The sequence below is a fragment of the Alosa pseudoharengus genome, unplaced genomic scaffold (assembly GCF_046254945.1).
Source record: "Alosa pseudoharengus isolate Yale_2024_CS ecotype anadromous, Long Island Sound unplaced genomic scaffold, YU_APseudo_1.1 YU_APseudo_1.1_scf_2, whole genome shotgun sequence".
Taxonomy (NCBI): domain Eukaryota; kingdom Metazoa; phylum Chordata; class Actinopteri; order Clupeiformes; family Clupeidae; genus Alosa; species Alosa pseudoharengus.
In genome coordinates, this window is record NW_027468663.1 from 15,554,045 (window position 1) to 15,572,011 (window position 17,967).

At 39.7% G+C, this 17,967-nt stretch overlaps 4 protein-coding genes across 4 annotated transcripts; 3 read left to right on the forward strand and 1 right to left on the reverse strand.

Moving 5' to 3' along the window:
* Positions 1 to 305: 305 nt before the first annotated feature.
* On the forward strand, positions 306 to 1,266 carry tmem187 (transmembrane protein 187). The gene has a single exon (XM_076293940.1). It carries the CDS (start codon positions 378 to 380, stop codon positions 1,137 to 1,139), a length of 762 nt encoding a protein of 253 aa, XP_076150055.1. The 5' UTR covers positions 306 to 377; the 3' UTR covers positions 1,140 to 1,266.
* An 82-nt stretch (positions 1,267 to 1,348) lies between these two features.
* Positions 1,349 to 4,424, reverse strand: LOC143133947 (visual pigment-like receptor peropsin). The gene is made up of 7 exons (XM_076293939.1): positions 4,280 to 4,424; positions 3,867 to 4,012; positions 2,736 to 2,925; positions 2,428 to 2,566; positions 2,026 to 2,190; positions 1,859 to 1,937; positions 1,349 to 1,561 (listed from the first exon to the last, which is right to left on the reverse strand). Coding segments are annotated over exons 1-7 (933 nt in total). The 5' UTR covers positions 4,281 to 4,424.
* Positions 4,425 to 4,982: 558 nt separating this feature from the next.
* Positions 4,983 to 11,019, forward strand: ndufs8a (NADH:ubiquinone oxidoreductase core subunit S8a). Its single transcript, XM_076293919.1, has 7 exons — positions 4,983 to 5,069; positions 6,001 to 6,058; positions 6,213 to 6,278; positions 6,534 to 6,623; positions 9,033 to 9,205; positions 9,645 to 9,773; positions 9,952 to 11,019. The coding sequence occupies exons 2-7, from the start codon at positions 6,016 to 6,018 to the stop codon at positions 10,081 to 10,083; spliced, it is 633 nt and encodes a 210-aa protein (XP_076150034.1). The 5' UTR covers positions 4,983 to 5,069; positions 6,001 to 6,015; the 3' UTR covers positions 10,084 to 11,019.
* Positions 11,020 to 11,195: 176 nt separating this feature from the next.
* LOC143133939 (GTP-binding nuclear protein Ran-like) lies at positions 11,196 to 16,668 on the forward strand. Its single transcript, XM_076293920.1, has 7 exons — positions 11,196 to 11,284; positions 12,214 to 12,261; positions 12,773 to 12,857; positions 13,194 to 13,319; positions 13,627 to 13,814; positions 14,074 to 14,244; positions 16,334 to 16,668. Exons 2-7 carry the CDS (start codon positions 12,235 to 12,237, stop codon positions 16,376 to 16,378), a joined length of 642 nt encoding a protein of 213 aa, XP_076150035.1. The 5' UTR covers positions 11,196 to 11,284; positions 12,214 to 12,234; the 3' UTR covers positions 16,379 to 16,668.
* Positions 16,669 to 17,967: the final 1,299 nt, after the last annotated feature.

Sequence of the window (17,967 nt, forward strand, 5' to 3'; positions counted from 1 at the left end):
CAATGCATCAGGGTTGTTACATTTGTTTAGCTTCCCTGTTCCATACATGCTTAAGATATGTTTTAGTCAATTTTATTTAACATCGAAATGAATGTGAGCAGATTTTTGCTGTGTATAGGCTAATAAGGCGTCACATTGCCCGCAAGTCAAGCAGGATGCTGTGTGTGTGTGTATGTTTGTGTGTGTGCGCGCGCGCGATTGCATTCCATTAAAAAAAAATCATCAGTCCAATTGAAAGCGACGCTGTAGCCCTATGTCATATGACTTTGTTTCCGGAAGTGAACTTTGTCCTCGTTTGCCTCTCACATTCAAAGGAACTTTATGAAGCAATTTCAGCCTCTTGAATCACATATAGGCCAATATCAGATGTGATTATAATGGTGCACGCAGCAGTTTGCCACGTCTTGATTCCATTTGGCCTGTGCATGGTTTTAGCGAACAGTGCATTATTTGACAACGTTCTGGTGGATCTGAGCTATGATCACTACGCAGAGAAAAGAGTTGAATGGCTCCCTGCTTTTCTGGCTATGCCGTTTAACTGCCTGGTCAACTTGGGGTACATAATCATGGGCACTTTTTGGCTCCTTAAACACATACAACCTCGCGACAGCAAGGAATGCTATTTCAAAGACGTGTTTGCCCTAATGGCCATTTTGTATGGACCTGTACAATGGATTCGTCTTTCGTCTTTGTCACGGACCCCGGCTGTTCTGGACCAGTGGTTTACACTACCCATTTTCGCGTGGGTTCCGATCTGGGCTCATTTTACACAGCACGGTTGGAGTCCACGATATGTGCTGCTCGCCGAGTCCATTTCCATCCTTAGCTACACACTAGCCCTATTTCACGACCTAGGATTTGAGGCTGCTTTGGCGTGTCATGTCTCTGTTGCTGTATTTACAGGCGTCAGGATTCAAAGAAGTCACGGAAACGCAACTTCATTGCGCTACCTAGTGCTTGCAGTACTGTCATGCAGCGGGTTCGTCGTGCTGAAACTTTGCGATCTTAGTCTGGCACAGCACTGGTTGTTTCAAAATCTTACCGGACACTTTTGGTCAAAAATATGTGACATTCTTCAATTCCATTTTAGCTTCTGTTTTCTTACCTGCCTCAATCAAAAAGGACAGAAAAGGGCATAGCCTAGATAAATGGCTTACATCATGCTGACATTGTAGATAGCCTATGGCGGAAAAACACTTTGTCAAAGCAGCAGTTTGTCAGTTCATTTATTTTGCACAAGCCATTAAAAGAATATTTTCAGACAAAGTTGTTATTATCTCTCCTTGTTGAATTTTTGACACAATCTAATTGCAGGCCTACATAGCCTACAGCAGTGTGTTTGTAACAATCACATGTCTAGTTTGGTAATTCTTGTCAGCTCAGGCTCAGACAGGCTCAACTTCCGACTAGTCCACAGAAGAGCAAGTAGCGCCTGCCGAAAGTCTTGATTTGTACAGTAAAGAATGGGATTCAAACCACAATCCATGTAAGCCAGCACAGATGATACCGTCCGCAGCCATTCAGGTGAGGGGGACATGTCCAATCTTCCAAGCAGTATCAACTGAGAGGTGAATTGGTGTCATTATACTGATAATTCAAGCTTCAAACTAGACTTTCTGACAAAGTCAGTGCATCTTTGTAAATGGGGCTTATATTCTGCTGTGCAGACAACCGTCATAGATCATCACATCCGCATGTCATTTTGACGGTGACTAAACTCCTTTGAGTCAGTGGGCTTAGCAAATGAATAACAAAGTGCCCATATTTAAATTGACTATTTAACGTCTGCTGAACATGTACTGTTCATTAAGACTTATATTAAGACAGCATATTGACATCACATTTGTACTGGTCTTACCTCGGAGACAGCAAATGGAGTGTAGCATAGCAGGTAAAAAACAACCAGTAGAGGTGCCACAGAAGAGAGATCATCCCGGCTATCGAGCAAGAGTGAGAAAGAGAGGTGAAGGTCATCAATGTGATAAAAATATATATATAGCCTGATAATAAATAAGTACCACATACTTGTTGCCTTTTTTCCCATAACCAGCTGCAGACAGGAGAGAGCATATCAGCATCAGCAGAAAGGGGAGGAAGACGCAGACAGAGAATGCACAGAGGATGTAGACAAGCATGTCAGAGTAAACGCTCTCCCAAAAGACTGCACACAGCATCTCAGCAGAATCATACCTGTGAGACAATACTGCCATTTAGCTCAATATTTCAACACTATTGAATTAAATGATTTGATTAATTAGCAATAAATTAGAAAACATTTCACTCAATTAAGAATTTAAGGCAACTGTTATTACACCATTCCACTGGTGGTTTTAAGAGCATGGTACAGATCAGGAAGAGGTGTTCATTTTAAAGCCTTTTATTAATAAGTGAAAAATGCTGCAGATTTTCTGTCCCTCCCTTACTCACTTGATCCAGCCATATATTACTGGCACAATCCCGAACACCACACCAAACAGCCAAGAGGTGAAACATGCTAGTACCATGACGACAGACCAACAACTTCCTGTTGAGCGTATGCCCATGAACCTTTGGACACAGAGGATGGCTGAGACACAAAGGATAAGTCATGAGAACCTGATAAAGCATCCACTACGAAAAAAGCAAGTAAAGGTTTTAATGTTAAAGCTAACCAGCTGCAGTCTTAAGGCAAAATTTCATGTGTTCAAAGAAACTCATGACTTCAGACATGCTAAAAATAAGCTGTAAGTTTTCACCGATACTTCCAATGGATGAAGTCATGAAGGTGAACTTGAACAAACTGACCACCTCACACCATGGAGACCTCTGGCCCCCCGTGAGAGTGGCCAGCAACGAGCTAGAGATGATCAAAACAGAGCAGCTGAGGTCAGAGACAGTGAGACTGACCAGGGGAAGCCAGTAGATGCACTGGAAATTATATTTACACTGAAAGAGAAAATTCACATCAGATAAAAGAGGGTATTAGTGGCACTCCCGTAAAGACAGCCAGTGTTGGGCAAGTTACTTCAAAAGCGTAATGCATTATTTATTACTTGTTACTGTCATCTCAAAGTAATTTGTTACATTACAATATTACTGTCTTTGAATTGTAAGGCATTACACTATGTTTACATTACTTTCACCAAAATAACAGGAAATATGGATTTGGTGTTCTCAATAGATCTTCATGTGTTCAATGCAGCTCATTACATGGCAGGAGGTGATGTGGTATGACATAATGACTGAGCTAGGCTTAAGGCTAACAAAAGAACAATATAATGGTTGCAGTTATGGCTCATGGGACAATGTAGGCCCCAAAGGCCAAAGGTCACTCACAACTTAATATAGTAAAATATAGCCATAGTGAAATTGTATGTTCTTTAAATGGTTCTCATCATTGCTGGTTGCCTATCATTCCACTTACAGTGGTATAAACTTAATGCAAATAGTTTGAGAATAATGGCTACGATCTTTGTCTGTAAAAGCAACATTTTAGTTATTCTCACTGCTTGAAATGAGAAGTATAGCCTAACCATGTTAGATCTGTTGCATGAATGGCAGAGATAACTCAAATTCCCTTTCTACAGTCATTTAAACAAGGCAATCAAATTCCAGGACCAGCATAGATGACTTTTTTTAATTCTTGGATAATCTTCTCTGGTGCCAATTGAGCATTTCTCAATTTTGGATTAAAAAGCAAAGTAACTTCAGTTACTGAGAATTGTACCGAGTAAAATATTACTGAAATTGTATTGGTAATGCCTTACATTACTGCATTACAGCAAAAAGCAATGCATTACTGTAATTACATTACTTTTTTAATGCATTACTCCCAACACTGAAGACAGCAAAGTGTAATGAATGGATATATTAATTCTTGCCCTTACCACAATTTTGACAATGAGAACCAAACTGTTTCCAAGAATACCTAGCACCATCTCAACACTGAGCACAGCCACCAGCAGGGATTTCTCTGTCCTGGACCATGGCCTGGGCTCCTCCAGTAGTGCAGTAGTAGTGTTTGTTGTATTCACTGTTGAAAATGTGTTGCACATGAGAATTCATAGCATCACAGTATAAAGAACGAATTGGCCATCAGTTTATATTATTCCCTTATCTTACACTATTAATTTGAGCTTTACATGTGAAAGAAATCAGATCAATCACTTACTATACAGTAAAATATGAGCTGTTATTCATTAGCCTAGCCTGTTTGAATTATAATCCGGAAATGTAGGCCTACCAACAGTAATATTATTGACTATGCACAGAAATATGAAATAACTTTTAGGCTACTTACTAATGATTAATGAAGTGAATGATGAAGTAGAATCAGAGAGGATTGAGACGGTATTCTGAAATCTTTAGAATCCTGCTTAGGGAGAAATGACACACACATGAACTGCTACATCACCAGGATACATCCTCTAATTAAAATGATGCTGGCTCAATGATTTTTAAATTGTAAGGCCCACTGTAAGCATATTGGAGTTGCCAAGAACAAAGGTGACCTAAGCTAGAGTGTTCACAGTCAAGAGGAGAAAATTATATGAAAAATTAAATTAAAAAAAATGTCATATTTTGTAATTGAATGTCGCATGATTAGGTTATTTTAAAGTTATAGCCTTTTGGTCTGATTTCTGCGATCTCAACCATAGTATCCTGATGAAGTTTGTGCTTAATGTCATGCCTTTCAGGACAATATGAATATGAACGCTGCAGCTTACTGATCAAAAGAAATGTCTATGAAAAAAAGAATACAAGAAAAAAGAGAAAACAGGAAGAATATGCCTAGCAAGGCCACCATTTCTTTTGTAACAAAAAAATCCTGTAATCGGAGTATAGTTTCCAAACCCTTCTTATTACAATTTATGATAGGTGTCTTTGTCATGACCTGAGTCAAGTCAGAGCCCTTATGGACATTCTCTGGTCAAGTCAAGTCGTACCTCGGACCTGAAAGTTGTTACCGCAATAGAGTAACCGGACATATTTGAAGTAGGCAGTTTGCCGTCACATCCTATGCTCATATCGTGCATTTCCTCTATCGTCTGCTGCTGTTCTGGTTAAGAAGGCCAAATAGCGACAGCTCGGTGAGTTCAAATCATTTTAAATATCTGGAATCACCACATGTAAGGTGCAGTATGAATGACGTTCTTTATTGTTCTTACAACATCTCTAGAGCTTGTGATATTTTATTTGGTAAATAATTGGTTGTACGCCAGTCATTGAAAGTCCTTGAGAATCTACGGTTAGCTTGGCATAGTTGGCTAACGTCACCCGGCTACAAATGCAAGTTTACAATAGACTCTCCGTGACATTCGGATTCTGCTCCAAAATGTATCGAAACATTTGTGATATTGGATGACAATCTTTTGCTAGCCTGTGTGATGCATTTATCAGACGAGGGTCAAACAATTGTACGTTAACGTACGATACAACTCGTGTCCTTAGGAAACCTAACTTTGGTTAGTATAGCTAAGGCATATAACGTTGCCATAACCTTACACGGTATACAGATAATTAATTCTAGCTAGTGACAACGACCACTACACCACTTACATTAATCAAAGTCAGTTGGCAATGTTGTGTTTATCCTATGATTATGTAATGGAGTCTTTAACAGCAGTGTTGTGTGTTGCATGGTCAACTATTGTGGAACTATTTGGTAACTAAGACCAAGTGTCAACAAGCCTGTGATTATAGACCCACGGACCTTGGGTGTTTACAGCCAACTTAACATGTAATCAGACAAAATAAATTGTGATGGAGCTTTTTTTAATTTTGTAATGTGTAATGAAGAATATGTCATTTTGAATGAATACTCAGCCCCTTTTGTTTAATTCGGTTTTGTGGAAGTGCTATGTAGGTCAAGCCGATGTCTTCTGTCGTCACCATTGGCTATATTAATATTAGGCTACCACACCATGGCTTGTATGACCGCCGTCATGTGATTAGACTTGATGAAGTTTTTCTGTTTAGCTCTCATATCCTCACTGACATAAGGTTGTGTCTTTTCCACAGCGAATTCCAGGCGTGATGTCGGCAACGTTACGTGTCCTGTATTCAGTGTCCAGGCCAGGTAGCTTGAGCATAGTTTTGTGTGCTTAAAAAATCAAATAATAGTAGCCTATATGTAAACGTTGTTTTGCACATTTGGACTCTTTTAAACTTGCATGGCACCGCTGTTCATCAAAACATTTTGTTGTAAATTTCTAAACATATTCTTTCCTCAGGCACTTTCGCCCTCAGCCACAGTATAATACGTCCCATTAGCCTCTCAGCTCAAAGGCAGGGATTCAGTAAGTATAATATTTAAAAAAAATCTTTCAGACCTGCAAAGAGTGCTTTCTGCTTCGCAAGCAGGAACCTGTTGCATCTGTTACTAGTTTTGGCACACCTCATCTGTATATCCAGAAATACTATAATCTAGAGGCAATGATCTCTCTTGGAGATAAATAACTGGTAACTCAGCAGCAGCTAATACAAGCTTTGATTTTTATCACTCTACTGTTTCAACAATATCATTCCATTCAGTTTGTATTTTTCTCTGTCAGAGTATGTCAATGCTCAGGAGGTCGCCGATGACATGAAGTCAATTACAGATCGTGCAGCGCAGACTCTCCTGTGGACTGAGCTCTTCCGAGGTTAGACCTTTCCACTGACGTTTCATGTAACCATGCCAGTACTGTATTTGTATGTCAGAATTATATTCCTTCATGGTTATCAAGTTTTCTTGTTCTGTTGATAAGTGGAGATTGATTTCTGATATCTCATTTGGAGCTTCCTTTCATTGAAAGGTGTTAAAGGGGTAGTTCAGAATTTTGGACATACAGTAGGACCTAATTTCCAAGTTAGCCAGTCCAGTCTGATATGTATCAGTGGAGACGTTTTTAACACGTTTCATCCAGTCCTTCTAGTTACAGAGTTCACTGTTGCTAGGCTAGCGGAAGTCAACGGTACATGGTTAGCCTGCCACTAAAACAGTCTTACCCACTCCATAGTACACCCGAGGCAAATAAATCATAACGTCAGACTATTGATGTAAATGTTTGTGTTGATAGAATAATGTAAGACATAAAACTATCCTAACTAATCCTAAATAAGTTATTACCTGTTCATCAGTAGCTGTTGGTGCATCTGGAAAGACGGATGGAAGCGCATTCGTTGTCAGTGACTTGTGGTCATTTATATTCAGTGTTGGGAGTAATGCATTAAAAAAAGTAATGTAATTACAGTAATGCATTGCTTTTTGCTGTAATGCAGTAATGTAAGGCATTACTAATACAATTTCAGTAATATTTTACTCGGTACAATTCTCAGTAACTGAAGTTACTTTGCTTTTTAATTGAGAAATGCTCAATTGGCACCAGAGAAGATTATCCAAGAATTAAAAAAAGTCATCTATGCTGGTCCTGGAATTTGATTGCCTTGTTTAAATGACTGTAGAAAGGGAATTTGAGTTATCTCTGCCATTCATGCAACAGATCTAACATGGTTAGGCTATACTTCTCATTTCAAACAGTAAGAATAACTAAAATGTTGCTTTTACAGACAAAGATCGTAGCCATTATTCTCAAACTATTTGCATTAAGTTTACACCACTGTAAGTGGAATGATAGGCAACCAGCAATGATGAGAACCATTTAAAGAACATACAATTTCACTATGGCTATATTTTACTATATTAAGTTGTGAGTGACCTTTGGCCTTTGGGGCCTACATTGTCCCATGAGCCATAACTGCAACCATTATATTGTTCTTTTGTTAGCCTTAAGCCTAGCTCAGTCATTATGTCATACCACATCACCTCCTGCCATGTAATGAGCTGCATTGAACACATGAAGATCTATTGAGAACACCAAATCCATATTTCCTGTTATTTTGGTGAAAGTAATGTAAACATAGTGTAATGCCTTACAATTCAAAGACAGTAATATTGTAATGTAACAAATTACTTTGAGATGACCGTAACAAGTAATACATAATGCATTATGCTTTTGAAGTAACTTGCCCAACACTGTTTATATTGCATTTTTTTTTTCAAAGCAGTCTGGTCTAAAATGATCACTACACATTCGCCACTTGAGTAGAGCCTCTGCTGGTGTCTTGATGTTTAAGCCAGCAGCAAGAAGCCACAGTTGGTTCCTTTCTGGATCTCGCAATGGAAATTGGTGGAAACTTTGTGGTGCCACTCTGTAGTGTTTATTTTTACAATTTGTAAATGCACACTGAATCACCATGTTGCCTAGTCCTTAGGTTCCTATCCAATACTTCAATGTCCTAAGCTACTACTACAGTGCTGCAGCAGGTGTCCTGACTGCAGTGCGCTTGTCTGTTTACTTTTCAGCGCAGTACTACTAACCGGAGCAAAGTAAAATTCCACCGCTGCTGAGAAATTAGTCCCTCAAAATGTAATACGATCATTGAGATGCAAGGATAGTTTTATGTCTAACATTATTCTATCAACACAAACATTTACATCAATAGTCTGACGTTATGATTTATTTGCCTCGGGTATACCATGGAGTGGGTAACCATGTACCATTGACTTCTGCTAGCCTAGCAACAGTGACCTCTGCAACTAGAAGGACTGGATGAAACGTGTTGGGGCAACCGTAGCCTACTGGTTAGCGCTTCGGACTTGTAACCGGAGGGTTGCCGGTTCGAACCCCGACCAGTAGGAACGGCTGAAGTGCCCTTGAGCAAGGCACCTAACCCCTCACTGCTCCCCGAGCGCCGCTATTGTAGCAGGCAGCTCACTGCGCCGGGATTAGTGTGTGCTTCACCTCACTGTGTGCTGAGTGTGTTTCACTAATTCACGGATTGGGATAAATGCAGAGACCAAATTTCCCTCACGGGATCAAAAAAGTATAAGGAAAAAAAAGAAAACTGTTTCCACTGATAAATATCACACTGGCTAACTTAGAAATGTCCAAAGTTCTGATCTACCCTTTTAAGGGTATACATATATTGCAATATATATTTTGTATATTTATTAATGTATATTGGAATATACATAATTATACATAATCCTGTTTCCTTTCTCTCTGTAGGTTTGGGTATGACCATGAGTTATTTGTTCAGGGAGCCAGCTACGATAAACTACCCTTTTGAGAAGGGCCCTTTGTCTCCCCGCTTCCGTGGTGAGCATGCGTTGCGCAGGTACCCCTCAGGAGAGGAGCGCTGCATTGCCTGCAAACTGTGTGAAGCCATCTGTCCGGCACAGGTAAACTGCATCTCAACGTCTGACCACCTGTATTCTATTTTATTGTTTGTTCTTGTTATTGGTGATCATGTTTTACAATAATGCAGAAGGCCTTTCTTGAATTTGGCCTCAATCCCTGTTTTTACTGTCAAAACTTTGTACCCAATGAGTAGGTTTACTCAGATCTGCCTAATTCTTATTTTGATCTTCATGCATTGGAAGGAAATTACTGTTTATTTGCAATTAAGGAATTTCCGGGAAAGGACATTTTACTATTGTGACATAATTTCTACTAAGGTACTACTAATAGCCATGTTTAATCTCGATTCACTTTAAACAATCTTTACATAATAATTAACCCTACTCATTATGCTAGTCTAAATGCTACCGGGACTCTGAGTTGAGTTGAAACATAAGGAATGGTTAGCTTCTCACTGACACTTGAGTCTTCCTCTCTCAGGCAATCTCGATTGAGGCGGAGCCCCGTGCTGACGGCAGCAGGAGGACAACACGCTATGACATTGACATGACCAAATGCATCTACTGTGGCTTCTGTCAGGAGGCTTGCCCTGTGGACGCCATTGTGGAGGTGAGACTTCGCACTGATTCGACTTATGGCTTAATTCTGTTTGTGGTATCAGACATTGTAAAGGACTTGCGTGTGGTAATGTATTCATCTCTAATGAATGTGGTAATGTATTCATCTCTTCATTCCCACCATGCCTAATATTTCTGTTTTTGCCTTTGCTTATCCCTTCCTTTCTCAGGGACCCAACTTTGAGTTCTCCACAGAAACTCATGAAGAGCTGCTGTACAACAAAGAGAAACTGCTCAACAACGGAGACAAATGGGAGGCTGAAATTGCAGCCAACATTCAGGCTGACTACCTCTACCGATAAACAGACAAGCGTGTACAGACACATGCATAGACACACACACACACACACTGATTGATTTGTCACACACTGACTGACTACAAAGGGACATTGACTGACAGTGACTCCAACCTATGTAGATTCATACATGTACACACATACTCTATAATGGACTCAGACTTTCCCTGTGACTTGGTTCTGCCACACTTTCTAACTGACTGACTGATGTACAGTACAAACTCTTACGCAAACACTTCTCATGGTCATCGTACAGAGGTAAACCAACTGTGCCGGTCACCCACACCATAACCTCACCCCATGTAAACATGCAGGTGAAAAAACAGTCTGTTTCGGTGATGGCTAAATTTCCTCTGAATTCACGTGTCTTTCTTTCCTCCGTCAAGAACATATATGGTCGACTTTTATGCCTTTTGGTTGACATTGGGTAGATGTTACATTTACTCCAAGGTGTGCTCTTAACACAGCAACTTGTTCTTCACACCAAGGCAGCCAACATCCCTCAACCTTTTCCCAATCACTATTTAACCTACAACTGTAAGAAGGTATCAGAGCTATGTTCTCTAGTTAGCATTACGTTTGATTGCCTTCCTAAGAAAACAGTTAAAAATGTATGAGTTTGTCATGACAATTGTACAGAGATGAAATACTTGTGAACTCTAGGAAATGGTGATTAAATTAATGTTCTGTCCAAAGTTTTAAATAAGTCTCTGTTTTCTTCAGCTCCATAAGCTCATTCTTTTTTGAATAACAGTCTTGTTAAGGGGCTTGTTCTGTTTCAAAATTAAAGGTCCCCTTTACTTTGCTGATATGCATTGTATATCTGAGTTTGATGTAGAGCTTTTCTTAAGTGTTTATACAATTAAAATGATCCACACCACATTGCCAAATCAATGATATGCTGGTGACAAAACAAATTAAAGAACTCATGTATAACCACGATATATTTTACAAGCTTCATTTACTTAATAAAATCATTCATCTAAATGTATCAATATAAATCACTCACAGTAGAGTTAAACACTAGTCTTAAAATGTAAAGGTTTAATGATGGCGATTAAGCGAATCGGATCCACCCATCCACCAGCCTTTGCACAGGAAGTCTTGGGGATCACCACGTGATGTAGACGAAAAACGTCACAGTTCCATAGCCCTAGAAGTAGCCCTAAACAGCTCATTCCTTGCAGTTGCCTGGATCCCTGGCAAGGTAAGTTAAATGCGTTTACGAGGGCTTTGTAGTGTAGCCATTTCTATTTTTTAACGACACGTAAACTAGCCGATCTTTGTTGATGTAGAGTTATCCAATGGTGGGCCTCGCATGTATGGCGCGATATTTCATTTTTTGTATGCCGCTGTGTGTAACAAGGCAGAAAGAAACACTATTCGGTGATGGATTTTGAGTTTAACATAACTAAATGTATTGTTAATCGCATTGAGTATCTTTAAATTTCGTTCGTTTGGACTGTAATGTTAAAGTGAAGTATTGATGTATCGTTACCATTAGCTAACGCAAGCGGCATCAACGTGGAAAAAGAGCTAACATGAAGTTAATAACGTTACGTTAATGTTAGCTTGTTTAGCGGATATGTTGGCTGCTGCTTTGAGGAAATGTAGCACTTGGTGGCTATTCTGCTCCCTTTATCCATCGGTACACTTTAACGTCGCGTGTTAGAAGGTAACGTTAAAGTCCGTTACTCTGGCCATTTTCATTGATGAGATCTCACAATGTGGTTCCATGTGTGGGCTAGTGATGTAGCTACATTAGCCCCTCCCGCCAAAAATGGAAACTAGTCTCACAACAAAGATATCAGATCTACCATTCGTGAAACCTACTTCCGTTTCGGTTTCATCTTCCGTCTACTCTGTTTACACACCATAGACATAATATATCCATTCTACAGTCAATGGTTTACATGTAACTTGGTGCAGTCTCATTAGGCCAACTTCAAATAATCTTCAACTTAAGTAACTTTTGAAATGTTACAATTCGCACTCAATAAGGATATTTTTATGTTTCAGTGAATGCTTAGTCATGTGTTTTAGTTAGTTTGTTGGTTGTGCATTAAATTGTTTCTTTTAACACAAATGTTGCATTCAGTAATTTATATAATTCTGTAAACCCCTTTGTCTCCTCAGTGAAACAGACCAACATCCAATATGACGCAACCTGCAGCCACTTTTAAGGTATGTCTTTCAGTAAATGGTTGTTTAAAACAAAATGTAAAAAAAAAAATACATACATACTTACATGCATGCATGCATACCTAACCTAATGTCAGAGGTGCTTCTGACTGCCTCAATGTCGTAAGTAGTTCAAGGGGTCATCAATACAAATACAAACACATTGTGGAATACATGATTAAATTGTCCCACATTAAGGAAGTATACTATGGTTAATCAAACAGTCTTAAGGCTGTAGACTAGGCCTAGTAAGTTATGTTCCTGTGGAGTTTGGGGATCCCTTTAAGACCTAACTTACAGTGTAGTTTCTTATCCTATATTAAATAATGTTACTAGTGTTATACTAATATATTTTACAGCTTCATTGTTGCTAGGCGGCCTTATATTCCTGGTTCCCAACAAAAGTGTGTGTCCGGTCATCATTGCATGCAAAACAAAATTTGTATATATGTATAATTTATATATAATATAATATTAAAAAAGTACTGATCCTGAGTCTCTGCCGTGCACACAGCTTGTCTTGGTGGGAGATGGAGGAACAGGAAAGACCACTTTTGTCAAGAGACATTTAACAGGAGAATTTGAAAAGAAATATGTTGGTGAGTTGTAACTGATGTTGCATCCGTTAGCTGTTTTTAAAATATGCTGTCCACAAGTATTTGGTGGGAGAGTCTTCAGTGTTTCCCACAGAATTGAATTCTATTTGTAGTGGTAGGTTTGCAGAATTAACTTGAATGCAACAGTTTTTAACAAATTAGCGCAGCGTGGTTATGATGCTAACCAGCTTTAAGCACAAATCAGTACAACCTGGAACATCACTGTGTGGTGGTCAATGTTGATATTGTGGTGGGCCGCCACAAATAAGTCAATGTATGGGAAACACTGGTCTTATCTGTGAGCTGTTCACCAAGCCTCTATCTGTCTCACCCTCCCAGCAACTCTCGGAGTGGAGGTGCATCCCCTTCTCTTCCACACAAACCGGGGACCTATTTTATACAATGTGTGGGACACAGCTGGCCAGGAGAAGTTTGGGGGACTAAGAGATGGTTACTACATCCAAGGTAAGGCTATGGTTTTATTTTTAGCTTGGACAGCTCTCGGAGCTTGAAGTTCTCAGGCACTGTGCCAGAATTCAGGTGTGGGCTGGGTTGTTTAAGATTTTAAAATACTTAATTGTATATGACCGCTTCTACATTTTTTTGATAAGTTCAGGTTTTCATTGCTTTAAATACCAAGCTCACAGTGCCTTTTGAAACTTTTTTTCCATGCAAATTTGGAATTAAGTATACAAGACACTGATTTAACAGTCTATGCATAGTCTTCTCAGGTAGTGATAACTTTGCTTTGTTTCCTTGGCTTCTTCTATAGCTCAGTGTGCCATCATCATGTTCGACGTAACATCCCGGGTAACGTACAAGAACGTACCTAACTGGCATAGGGATCTGGTGCGTGTTTGTGAGAATGTACCCATCGTGCTTTGTGGCAACAAGGTAGACATCAAAGACAGGAAGGTGAAGGCCAAAGCCATCGTTTTCCACCGCAAGAAAAACCTGCAGGTAATCAGTCTGCCTCACTCTCCAGAGTCTTATTGCAAATATGTGCTCAGCTCTCTGCATGTCCAACCATAGAAAGACTTTTGAAGAATTTAAATTTAACATGTCAAACTTATGTAAATGGTTCAAATGTAATGTAAATCATTTGTTTTGTGTGATGTTGACAGACTTTTAAGTGATTTTGTAAGTAGGAATTTGATATACTGGCTACCTCCTTCGTGTATAATGTTGAATCTCTTCTGTGCTGCTGTTTTCTTTTCAGTACTATGACATCTCTGCCAAAAGTAATTACAATTTTGAGAAGCCTTTCCTTTGGTTGGCAAAGAAGCTCACCGGTGAAGCCAACTTGGAATTTGCAGAAATGCCTGCTCTCGCACCCCCAGACATCGCCATGGACCCCAATCTGGCCTCACAGTATGAGCAAGAACTCAAAGTGAGTACATTGACACAGAAGTCACCAAATCACCAAATTGTGCTTCTTTTGGAATCCTCCTTGACAAGGGAGTACAGGCATACACCATACCACATACATACACACACCTGCATGCAAAAACTAAATTACTTTGCAATAAGCAAAAGTGTTTGTAGAGGAGGAGAAGGTCTTTGTGTATTGTCTTCTCTGAGAATCCTTCTACTCTTTCTAGTGTCTTTGGTTGTCTTTAGTCATCTTAAGGAATGCTGTAGATTTGCATCCACTGCCCACATACTCCTAGCCTGGAGATTCCAGACCCAAATCCTGAAAGATTAAGGGTCTGGCTACGAATAATGTAATGGCCCAACTCAAGGGGCGGAACTAAGCATGCATTTAAAAATCTCACTGCACGCAATTGGATAACACTAAACAACCAATTTTAACTGTCTGATTCCGGACTTCAACGCAATTGGATAACACTACAACTGTCATCTGTTTAGCTTGCCTCTGGCCTGCATATATCGGATACACAGATGTGATTGGTTCCCCGCGATGCAAGGGGCAAAAGTAACGTGCTCTGAAGTTCGCCTACAAAAAAGCTTCCATCTTTGACATCCGGCATCTGACGATTTTTCCTATGGGAAAAAAACATGGGGATTTTGAATTATCACACCTGTTAAACTCTCGCGGGGATAAAAAAAGTAGTTTTCCTGAACACACTTTTGTCCTCTGCCTTCGGGTGGATACTATGATCTCCGGTATGTGAAGGCGGCACACTTAGATTTTTGCTACCCCAGAGCTAACTTGCAATGCAACTTGCCATAGATAGTTAGCTTCAATTAACAACCGGAGCTCCTTATGTGGGCAAAGATTGCCGTTTTGGTTCTTTTTTGTAGGCGAACTTCAGAGGTCTATTACTCATTGCCAGAGTCTCTCGCTGAGCATGCTTCCCTGGGAACTCTGGATTCCCAGGGTAACATATTCCAAGACCCCATGCACAAGCATGTCATCACTTGCATTAAAGGCACACTATGCAAGATTTTCACCTTTACGAAGCTAATTTGATGGTAAACAAACGTATAATAGGTGAATCTTCACCTAGCATAGTTATACAGCATAGACGTAGCGAGTCCCTACCGAGAAAACCAGCCTTGCAACTTCCAAGAGCGGTGCTTTTAAAAAAGGTCCTGTAAACCAGAGGTTCTCAATCTAGGGGGTTGGAACTCAGGACTCACCACGAGGTGTGTGTGTGTGTGTGTGTGTGTGTGTGTGTGTGTGTGTGTGTGTGTGTGTGTGTGTGTGTGTGTGTGTGTGTGTGTGTGTGTGTGTGTGTGTGTGTGTGTGTGTGTGTGTGTGTGTGTGTGTGTGTGTGTGTGTGTGTGTGTGTGTGTGTGTGTGTGTGTGTGTGTGTGGGGGGTGTTCCATTTCCATTTCCATCACACACAAATACAAAAAAAACTGTTTTTCACACTAGGCAGTCTGGCCTTAGCAAGTGAATTGGCAATAGTAATAGCAGCCTTGGTGGGTTTTATGTTGTGATAATAGTTCCACTAGCTGTGGAATTGCTGTTATGAACATAACATTGTCTTACATATTCATTGATGGTTGGTAAAATACAAGCTTTATCCACCACCTATGGAGATGGCTTCTCAAGAAAAAATAACGTTATTCCAACTCCAATCTAAGTCTAAAGCGCAGCAGAATGGCTCAAATGGAATTTAATATCTTGCCTGTGGGCAAATACGTTCAGAGAGGATGCAGGTAGACTGTGGGCTGGTGGCTTCTGAACACCAACTGATTATTCTGGGAGTTGCAGCTCAAAAAAGGTTGATAACCTCTGCTGTAAACCCACAAACTTTTACACGTAAGCCAATGAAATCATCTGTTAGATTTGCCTTGCTGTTGTCCTGCTTGTCTTTATTATATCGGAGTTGGGCGAAATAATGAATAATTGTAAACAAAAGCCATATGTATGGATGCATATCTATAGCCTTCATTCACATGACCTTATGTTTACTCACGGATCCACAACAAATACAGTAATGATTCACTGCAGTTACTCATACTGCTTTGGTATGTCAGTTTTCTTACGTATCTGTTCCGTCCACAGGTTGCAGCAGAAACTGCCCTCCCGGATGAGGATGATGACTTATAGCCTGTGAACCCTTATGACCACTGTCAAACATGCCATCACCAACTGAATATTTGTCTTAAGCTATTACCAACACAGTTTACAAAGTATTTTTGTATTTTCTTTAAAAATGTGCTTTTAATGCTTATCATGCCACATGGAGTGTAAAGGCAGAATGGCTAGCATCACAAAGCAATATTCACAAATTAAGAATTATGTATTTTGTTGGATTTTGCTGACATAATAACTGATGTGTAGTAATAAAACATTTTGTATAAGAAATGTAGTGTTAATAAATCAATGCTGTCAGTGAATGTAAGGCAAGATTATTTTATTTATTTTGCGTATTTCATTGACGGGGGTATTTACAATGTGCTTTTACATAAACAAAAGAATGATGGTCAATACAGTACCCTCTAGATCTCCTGGCACCTTTGGTAAAGTTGACTAAAAGAAGGTATACAAAATAATCTTTTGGTGATTTATTGTAATCTCACAATGAGGAGAAATCCAACCTTGAAAAAAAGCAAATTTATTGTGAGAAAAAGGAAATCTTAAAGAAATAAATGTTTTTAACAAAAACCCGTCGCCCACAATTATTGGCACCCCTGCGTGTAATCCTTTCTTAAGCCTCTCTTTGACAATAAAACAGCTCCTAATATTCTATTGCACCCCGATGGTAGCACACTGAATGCGAATGCGCGATTTGATGCAGGCAAAAGTAGGCTATTGACTGTTACTAACCAAGATGTTATAGCAATAGTATAAATGTGGCGACAGAATAGCCTAGAACTTGGGTAAGCCTTGCGTTTAGTAGCCTAATTGCGGTGATAGCCAAAACTAATGTGAATCACGGACTATCCTACAACCAAAGAAAGTAAAGGTGATTAGTAGGCCTACCTGCATTAGCCAAAGAAAGGACGGGACTGCACCCTTCACAAACCGTAAAATAAAGTTTATTAGTTTTACAGTTGACTACAGTTGACAGTTCACCATCAGTCCACACAAACAATTCTGGTTTCCTTGCACTAGCCATTTGGTCGTAGCCTATTCTGACTGTAAAGCGCAAATTTTGGTCAATTTCTGTAAAGAAACAGTGCCACCTATAGGCCTGGGGTATGAAGTAACGTGTTGAGTTGTGTTGAGATGGATCCGTTTGGACGCAAATATTCTTGATGCGGTTTCAGAGAAGACGGAGGAAAGAAAGATCGGTTTCGTACGTGTGGACTAGGCCTTAGGTTTAACATTTCTATTGTGTGGTCTTGTGGACAGACTATTTGCTGGAATGTTTTCGAAGTCCTCACAAGTATTTGCCAAAATGGATGAGGTGCTAGTGACCAGGCGCAAAAGACTTCACTTCTGATCTATTAGTAGTCGTGATCCCCATAGGCCCAATAGTAAACCCAGAAATGTTGAGTACCCTAAAGTTTTATTGCAGAAATGTCATCTATAGGCCTAGTGGGTGGAATTCAACTTGGTTGCCTAAAGTTGCACTTTGGGCAATTTTGTATAATTAGCATAAATAGGCAATTAAGGCGAGGCAGTAGGGTAAAACATTTAAATAATAGATATCACCATGAAACTTTCTGCGTTGATTACTTCTGTTAAGATGA